Below are 9,328 nucleotides of genomic sequence, written 5' to 3'. Positions count from 1 at the left end.
CTTGGTCTATGGGGCCGAGGCCATCCTCCCCACCAATTTGGAATATGGTTCCCTGAGGCTACAAGCCTATAATGAACAAAGTAACCGCACCACCCGAGAGGATGCCCTTGATCAACTAGAGGAAGCCTGAGACATCGTGCTACTACACTCGGCCAAATACCAGCAGAGCCTACGGCGCTATCAGGCCCGACGCGTCTGAGGCCGAGACTTGAAGGTAGGTGACCTGGTGTTGAGGCTACCATAGAGCAACAAGGGTCGCCACAAGCTAACCCCGTCATGGGAAAGACCGTACATCATCGCCCAAGTACTGAAGCCCGAGACCTACAAGCTGGCCAACGAGAAGGGCGAAGTCTTCACCAACGCTTGGAACATAGAACAGCTACGTCACTTTTAACCCTAAATTTCCAAGCATTGTATATGTCGTTTCTCGAAATACAATTAAAAAGTGTTCTTTAGTTGGTCTAATTTTTTGAGAAACCCCCCGAGCCCATCATAGGTCTCGGCAGTACAGTAACACGACAAGGGAGACTCCGCTCTGCCTCGGCAGAACCAAGCCTCCCTCGGGGGCTAGATGGGGGACTCCCCCCTAGGTGCCACGCACCATTCTTCAGTTGTTTTTCACAAAAATTCCTACGCCAAGACTCTAGCAGGCTCTGACGAATCAGTTGTAAAAACTCCTCGGACCAAGGTCTGTTTTCTAAAGTAAGAGGTCGGTAGAGTCACGAGACTGCCTACACCTCCGGGCTACGGCACTCCCTCACTACCTCTCGCTCAAGGGGCGGCTTAAGCCCCAAGGGGGTGTTTTGCAAACGAAATCTGATCAGGAGCAACAAAGGGCAGAGGCTCAAAAACATAAGAAAAACAACTAAGAAACACAAATACTTCAAAAATAAAGGCCTCGACGGCCACAAGCGTTACGATACAAAAATAACCCCTACTCTATTTTTACATAGCCCCTGGGGCCCAGATCAAGGCTCAGGGCCTTCAGCACCAGTAGATGGTAGGGGAGGAACCACCTCCTCTTCGAAGAGCGTCGCCAGCGCCGTGCCAGGGCCCTTCGCCGCCTCCATCAGGTTCGTGACCACCGCATCCGCCTCCTCCTCATCATTAGGCAGGACATACCCATCACTGATGGCTGGGAGGTCGACACCGACGTAGTGAGAAGAGATGATGGCCAGCGCGCGCTTGACACCCGTGTGCAGCACTCCTCAGAGCCGCTCACGCATCTGGTTGCTCAGCGCAATCAGATGGCTCCCCACGGAGCTGCCTGACTGAACCCCTTCAACCTCCAAGGCCTCGTAGGCAGAAAGGGCAGCACGTTTCAGCGCCTTGTGCTCCCCGATCTCGGTCTCAAGCACCGTCTGCACCGCACTGGAAGCCTCAGCGGCCCGAGTGATCTCCGCCTTTGACTCTGCACCGCGGAAAATGGAATGAGGCCGAGCGAGGGAAAAAACAACCTAAGTTAGGGACGGAAGCCCATGGAACTCACCCTTGGCCTTCTGCTCCCAGCGTCGGGTCTCGACCTAATAGGCCTCAGCTTTCTCCTTCCAGCGCAGGGCCTCGCCCTGGGAGGCCTCGACCTTCTCCTTCAACCGCTGGGCCTCGACCCGAGAAGCCTTGGCCGCCCTGGAAGCTTCACTCCCTAGCTCTGCATCATACAAGGAAGTTAGGGAGCAAACATAAGGAAAAGGAAACAAAACAAGGGGACTAAAACTCACCCTCGACCATCCCCTTCCAAACCACAGCCTCGATTTGGGAGGCCTCAACTGCAGCAAGGGCCTCATTTAGAGCGCCCTTTGTCAGCTAGTGTGCACTCTCCTCTGCCCCCAGCTGCCCGGCGAGAGCCTTGCCTGAGGCCATCGCTTCTTCAGCCCAAGACCTGAAAGCATCTCGATCGCTGACAGCGTTGGTAAGCTCCTCCTCCAACTCCTTGACCCGCGCCGCTAGAGGGGCGAACTACGTCTAGGCCATGGCCACCTCGACCTTTGTGTCGGCACAACGAAGGTGGAGGTCCTCCACCTCTGCGCTTCGCATCGACAGGAGCTCGTTAGCGTCGGCAAGAAGGCCCTTCTGCCGCTGAAGCTGGTCCTAGATACCCCTCTCCCGCTGGAGAAAGACCAACTTCCCAAGGGACCGGGTCTCGAGCTCCTGGGCGACTCCGGGCAGTTCGTCGGCCACCATAGACAGCGCCGTCCACAGCGACCGCTCCGCCAGCTAGCGGTATTGCTCGAAGGTGCCCTAGCGCCCGCCCTCGGCTGCATCCTCGAGGGTGAACAGAGGCTCCCCCTCAGGGTCGTCCCGGCTTCGCCATAGTACCCGTAGGTGATCCCACCCATGAGGCTCGGGTCACGCTTGCACAAGGGCCGAGTTTCCCTCGTCCAAGACCGGTGCCAGCTGTTCCACGACACCGGCATCCTTGGCGTCGTCCACCTCCCGTGCCCGAGAAGTATCATCGAAGGAGATCGGATAGACCTCTGCCTCCCGGGCGCTCTCTTGCAACAACGGTGACCCCTGAACCAAGGGCAACACCGAGGCCTCTGCCGCCTTCATCTCCGCCTCCTGAATGGATGGCCCCACCGCCATTGCGACGGCCTTGGTGATCTCGGGGGCTCTAGCCTCTGCAATTATGGCCTCGACGGCCTCAGGGGCTCCAGCCTCCGCCATCGTGGCCTCGGAGGACGCAGAAACACTGGCCACGGCCACTGCAGTCTCAGCGGTCTTGGGCGCCCTGTCCACCATCGCCTCAGCCTCAGAGACCCCAGGGGCCATGGCAACCAAGGGCACGCTGGCCCCATCTAACTCGTGAGCCTCACCCCCATGGGATGGAAGCGCTCCCTCCCTCGTCTGTGTAGGGGCCACCTCGGTAGCCCCTCCTTGGGCGGCCGGCTCCTTCGGGTCAACCCTCGCCGACGCCGCGCCGCGTTGGATAGCAGCTTGTGCCTCCGCCACCCAGTGGGCGGAGGAGCCGAGGCTCGCCTTAAGCGCCTTAAGGGGCGCCAAGGGGAGCTCGTCCGTAGGCCACTTCCGACTAAGGAAAAATAACCTACAAGGTCAGCGTGAGACCAAAAAGGCAAGCGGAATGCACTATGACCCTGCCAAAAATACACTTACCTTGAACGAGGTGGCAACCGCTTTGCCATGGCAAACCTCGTTCACAACGGCGGAGGCGGCGGCAAAGGCGTCGCCTCCGTATCCATTGGCACCGGTCGGTCCTCAATGGACCCCGGTGCCCCTTTGGTCCTCTGCGGGGGCGGTGGCGTCATCTCCACCACCACTCGCTCCACCACGGCCGCCGAGCCCACCGAGCTGACGGCGCGTTTGCCCAACGCCCATGCCTCGGGCGTGTCGGCCTCGGCCCCGGAGTGGGCGATCACTGGCCACGGGTCCGCTTCTCCTCCTCCTCCTCCCGGGAGTGCCGGGCTGCTTGCCAACGCCCCGGGTGCCACCTCCACTACGTCAGGAAGGTGGTCCAGGGGACCTCGCCCCATCTCGCCCCCGTCATCCCCGTCTGAGGCCTCTATCGACAGCGACGTCGATGGGGATTCCTCCAACGGGAGACCATCCTTCTGTTGTTGGCGGCGGCGCTTATCCAGCTCCTCGCGCGCGAGGATTTGCTTCGTGCGCTTCGCCGCCTTGGCATCTTTTCACTTTTTCTGTGCATCGGCATGCGCGTGGTTGATCGCCCACCGCCTCGCGTCCTCGGGGACGGGCGGTGGAGAGGAGTGCACGTCCCTCATACCCTATAGGAACGACGGACGCACATAAGGAAACAAGGGGTAAGGGGAGATTGAGGAGGCTCGGAGGCTACAGCGGCACACGACTTACCAGCGAGAGGAACCCCCACGACGGTCGCATCGCGATAGGGGTCAAATTGCCACCCCTCAGCTTCGCCTCTACCGTCTCCCCCACCCGACAAAGAATTTCCTCGTTAGAAAGGGAAGAGGAGGACGTCTGGGTGCCCTCAATAGGCTCACCCGGCTTCATCTCGAACAGCCGCCGCCACCGAGCCATAAGCAGCAGCACCCTCCGGTAGTGGAAGGTGGCCACGACCACGGCCACGGTGAGACCGTGGCCCCATAGCCTCGCTAGCCCCTCCAAAAGCGGTTGCAGCTTGGGCTAGTCATCCTTCGGGACGCCATACTTCCATCTCTCTGGACAACTCTCCACAATCCGCCTAGTGTAGGGGGGAGTCCTCCGTCATCGTTGCAGAGGTAGAACCAACTTGTGTACCACCGGCGATTGGAGGACGCGAGTTGGGCCAGGATATAGAGGTGCAGGCGCCCCTAACACACTTGGAGAGTGCAGCCACCGGCTCTCGTTGCCTTCCTCTTACCCGACGTGCCCATCGGCTTGGTAGTATGCCCCGCCCGAAATAGGTGGAGCCACAACTCCCAATGGGGAGCAATCCCTAAATACCCCTCGCAGACGGCAACAAAGATAGCCGCTTGAGCGATGGAGTTAGGATTGAAGTTATGGAGCTCCACGCCGTAGTAGTGTGGGAGCACCCGCATGAACCGGTCTGCCAGGACACCGAGGCCGCGCTCATGAAAGGAGACGAAGCTCACGACGTAGCCGTCACGAGGCCTCGGCTCTGGCTCACCGTATGGAGCAATCCACTCCAGCCTGGTGGGGTCTGTCACTGGGTGAAGGTGTCCACCATTGATAAGCGACTGAAGCATCTCCTCGGTGACGTCCGATGGATCCTAGGAGTCCACCCCGACAACGATGATGTCATCGGCCATGGGTGCGATAGAGGAATCGGGTGCGGCGGTGAGTTTTTTCTCTCCCTCCCATGCTCTCGCTTTTTTCTCACTTTCTCCCTAGGCTCGCTTTTTCCTCCTCTTCTTCCCGGCACCCGCTGCTCTAGCGACGGCTCGACGGAGGCGGTGCTAATGCAGGCAAGGTAAGACGAGGAGGGGTGAGACTCTACGGGTATTTATGCAGGGAGGAGGGGAAACGAATGGGCGATGAAATCAGGAAGGTTTTCCCCTGTCCAGCGCAGTTAACCACGAGCCGATTTCACCGGCCCACGTGCCCACGTCTCCTACATTAAATGCGAGGACAGTTATGTCCCATCCACCACGTCACGCTCGACCACTACGGCAGTAGGCGTCGTTTTGCCTCCCCATGAAACTGCCTCAAAAGGCGCGCCCCCTGTTGCCGAGTCAATAGGGAAGATATTCCCCGCGGCCTATTCCTTTTGTATGAAGGAACCAGGCTCTGAGCCTATTATGATCCAGGGGTTCGAAGGCTGGGCCTCAAAGGGTTTCGACAGCTGCCCTAGGATAACAGAGTTAGGGACGACCGTGGGCGAGCCTATATGAGGCTGAGGCCCAAGCAAGCGAAACACTTGGGACGCCTAAAGTCATGTCCGAGACCGGTAGGAAAGTCTCTGAATGGGATCCCACCGTAGGGAGGCACCGAGCCACCAAGGCCCAACGAACGGCCTCGGCACCCACTAGAGAAATCCTCTAGTACTCTTAGAGTGTGTCTCTAGACCGCTAGCCATCCCCTAGTGAACGGGGTTTGGGCCTCCACTTGGACTACCCGATAACAGCTCACTGGAAGTGACACCGCTCGTGCCCATCGAGGGTAGTGAGGCACATTCCACCCCTCCTTCTGAGCGAAAAGGAAGCGTGAGGGTCGCACAAAAAGTCAGGGGAACCCCCGATAGCCTTCTCGCTCTATGTAGAGGCTAAGGGGCTCTTCCTGCAACCTTGCCGAGACCCAGCGACCATGGCTCGCACTCAAAGGGGCTCGGCAAAACAAACCCTCCTTTTGAGTGAAAAAGAAGCATGAGGGTCATACAAAAAGACAGGGAGCTCCTGACGGCCCTCTCACCCTGTGCAGAGGCTAGGGGGCTCTTCCTGCAAATACACCGAGGCCCCACAACCCAGGCTCGCGCCCAAAAGGGGCCTCGGCAAACAAACTTTCACGCGCGAGGGGCGTATAAAAAGCCAGGGGAACTCCCGATGGCCCTCTCGCTCCGCGCAGAGGCTAGGGGCTCTTCCTGCAACCTCACCAAGACCAGAATGGGCTCGGCAAACAAACCCTCCGTCCGAATGAAAAGGATGTGTGAGGGTCGGATGAAAAAGTCAGGGGACCCCCGACCGCTCTCTTGCTCTAGGCGGAGGCTCGGGGGCTCCTCTTGCACCCAAGACCAAGACAAACGGTCCATGCCCACGCTAGAGGTTTCATTACAAAACATGATAAAAGGGCACCGAGCCTATTATGGTCCAAGGGTTTGAAGGTTGGGCCTCCAAGAGGTTTCGACAGCTGCCCTAGGGCAACAGAGTTAGGGATGGCTTCGGGGCGAGCCTACGAATGGCCGAGGCCCGAGCGAACAGTCGCTCGGGGCATCCTAAGTCGTGTCCGAGACCGGTAGGGAATTCTCTGAATGGGATCCCACCGTAGGGAGGCACCGAGCCATCGAGGCCTAGTGAACGGCCTTGGCACCCACTAGAGAAGCCCTCTGGTACTCTTGGAGTGCGTCTCCGGACCACTAGCCATCCCCTAGCGAATGGGGTACGGGCCTCCACTCGGACTCACTCGATAACAGCTCGCCGAAAGTGTCCACGCTCGTGCCCATCGAGGGTAGCCTGGCACATTCCACCCCTCCTTCTGAGCAAAAAGGAAGCATGAGGGTCATACCCAAAGTCAGGGGGACCCCTGACGAACCTCTCGCTCCGTGCGGAGGCTAGAGGGCTCTTCCTGCAGCCTCGCCGAGATCCCCGCAACCCGAACTTGCGCTTATGGGCTCGGCAAATGCTATAAGAACTACTCGCTCAAACGCAAAAATGAAAAAGCCCCTAGAGGAGTAACTTCACTCCTCTAGGGGCTCGGGGGCTACACCCGGTAGGTGCGCTCACGCGCACCCATCGGAACCTTAAAAAACAAAACCCAATTCCTACGAAGCGGGCATAAACCAAAGCCTCGGCAAAACCCTCAGGGAGAGTGCACGCACTCCCCCTGAGGGTCGGGGGCTACTATCGGGTACCTTAGAACGGTGTACCCCGAGCGAACATCAAAGGGGTCGCTAAAGTCCCATCAAAAAATAAAGCTAGAAGGTAAGCCGTGGACCCCTCACCTGCCATGACCGAGCCCACTAAGCCCTCCGCCTCGCCTCGAGCCTTGCACAGGAAGTCTCGGTGTCCTAACGCGATCTTCGCCTCGCGCGAGGCTCTCCACGGAACGCCTTGGTAGGGAACGCCGTCTTCGCCTCGCGCGAGGCTCCCCACAGAAGGCCTCGGCAGGGGGTACATTCTCCATGTCGCGTGAGGCCTCTCATGGAAGGCCTCGGCAAGGAGTCCAACCTCCGTCTCGTGCGAGGCCTCATTCTCCATGTCGCTCAAGGCCGGTTCGTCTGTGGCCCATCGCCCCCCGCCTCGGCCGACCCTCCCGACAGCGCGTCATGTCTCTTTAATACTTCAACCACTCCCGCAATCTCAGCCGGACGATGGCTTGACGCCACAGTATGGCCGACGGGACCCGAGGTCGCATCAGCGCCATACCAGCTGGGACAGGGCACAGCGGGAATTACCGGCCACTGTGTCCTAACGCTGTGCCCATGATCAGCGCCCACACTACACTATGTACCGTGATCCCCGCCTTGAAAACAACATTGCACGGACAACTTGGCCCAGGTCATCACCGCCTCCAAGCCGACGCATCAGATCAGCCGCCCACTCGAGGCCTCGGCACTGTACACCAAGGTCTCGGCTATCTTGGGGTTTGTGCCTGCCGAGACCCCCCACTGCGGTGTGGCCTCGGCGCCGATCAAGCCTCAGCCTCACGCACAGTCCGTCCACAGTGGTTCGCATGTCCACCGCCGCACCCACTCCGAGGCAGTCCCAGGGCTCTCACGACACACAGCATCAGATGGGACTGGCACGCCGCCCTAGTGCTCCAAGGACGAACCACTCTGACAGCCATGCCGCCACAGGACACAGGCCACAGGGCTCAGACATGCCACCCTTGTTGGCATGACGCCGCATAGTTAACACATGTACTGTCCTTGTCATCCCTTCAGCTATAAAAGGAGAGGACTTAGGACACTTAGAGGGGGACAGACGGATAAGGACACCTTATAACACACACACACACACACGCACACATCCCTACCGCCTGAGAGCAACGTCTCAGACAGCCCACACGGCACCTTGCCGAGACGTGGGACTAGCTCCCTCTCTCCCCTAGCTTGTAACCCCCTACTACGAGCACTTCGGTGTAAGGAATGCAAGATCGATCTCTCAGACTGGACATAGGACATCGATTGCCTGAACCAGTATAAACCTTGTGTCTCTTTGCATCACCATCCGGGATTAGGGGCACGCAGTTCTAATTCACTGGTTGGTTGAGGACCCCCCGGTTCGAAACACCGACACTCCCCGAGGCGTATTTCTTTGACCGGACGCATCTGGTCCACCTTGACCAGACATAGACCAGCATCCGATGCAATACCCTAGGTACTATGCCAACTGACCAGTTCGACCGGACGCAAGCTACCAGCGTCCGGTGCTTTTCAACCCAGCGTCCGGTCAGTTGACCGACGCCAGCGTCTTTGCAACCAACTCGTTTTCACTTCTAACTTCTTCACCCTTGCTCCAATGTGCCAACCACCAAGTATATCACCTTGTGCACATGTGTTAGCGTATTTTCACAAACATTTTCAAGGGTGTTAGCACTCCACTAGATCCTAAATGCATATGCAATGAGTTAGAGCATCTAGTGGCACTTTGATAACCGCATTCCGATACGAGTTTTTTCTCTCTTCATAGTACAGCTATCAAACCTAAATGTGATCACACTCTCTAAGTGTCTTGATCACCAAAACAAAATAGCTCCTACGAATTATACCTTTGCCTTGAGCTTTTTGTTTTTCTCTTTCTTCTTTTTAAGTTTAAGCCCTTGATCATCGCCATGCCATCACCATTGTCATGTTATGATCTTCATTAGCTTCTCCACTTGAAGTGTGCTACCTATCTCATGATCACTTGATAAACTAGGTTAGCATTTAGGGTTTCATCAATTCACCAAAACCAAACTGAAGCTTTTAGATCGACACGTACTGCAAGTGACTGAGAGGGCGTTGATGTTCTTTTCTTAGGTCGTGAAGGGGTGGAGTGGTAGGATGCAGCGGTGGCAGAGCTTCTGCTTGCGGTCATGGCGGACGGTTGCGACGGCAACCGGCGTTCCGGCGTGACCTAATGATGAAAAGGACAAACAGAGAGCCGATTAGCATGGAGGCATCAAAGAGGAGCTAAAACAACCAACGGTAAGGCGAGAGGAGTTCTAAAGGAGGCTGGCAACGGTGGAGCTGTCCACGGCG

The 9,328-nt window shown here is 57.8% G+C and overlaps 1 protein-coding gene across 1 annotated transcript; it reads right to left on the bottom strand.

Moving 5' to 3' along the window:
• Positions 1-1,523: 1,523 nt before the first annotated feature.
• On the bottom strand, positions 1,524-2,769 carry LOC136544248 (uncharacterized). Its single transcript, XM_066536473.1, has 2 exons — positions 2,409-2,769; positions 1,524-1,648 (listed from the first exon to the last, which is right to left on the bottom strand). The coding sequence occupies exons 1-2, from the start codon at positions 2,767-2,769 to the stop codon at positions 1,524-1,526; spliced, it is 486 nt and encodes a 161-aa protein (XP_066392570.1).
• Between the last annotated feature and the right edge of the window lie 6,559 nt (positions 2,770-9,328).

This window comes from Miscanthus floridulus, chromosome 3 (assembly GCF_019320115.1).
Source record: "Miscanthus floridulus cultivar M001 chromosome 3, ASM1932011v1, whole genome shotgun sequence".
In the NCBI taxonomy this organism is placed as follows: Eukaryota; Viridiplantae; Streptophyta; class Magnoliopsida; order Poales; family Poaceae; genus Miscanthus; species Miscanthus floridulus.
This window is presented reverse-complemented; position numbering and strand designations above follow the sequence as displayed.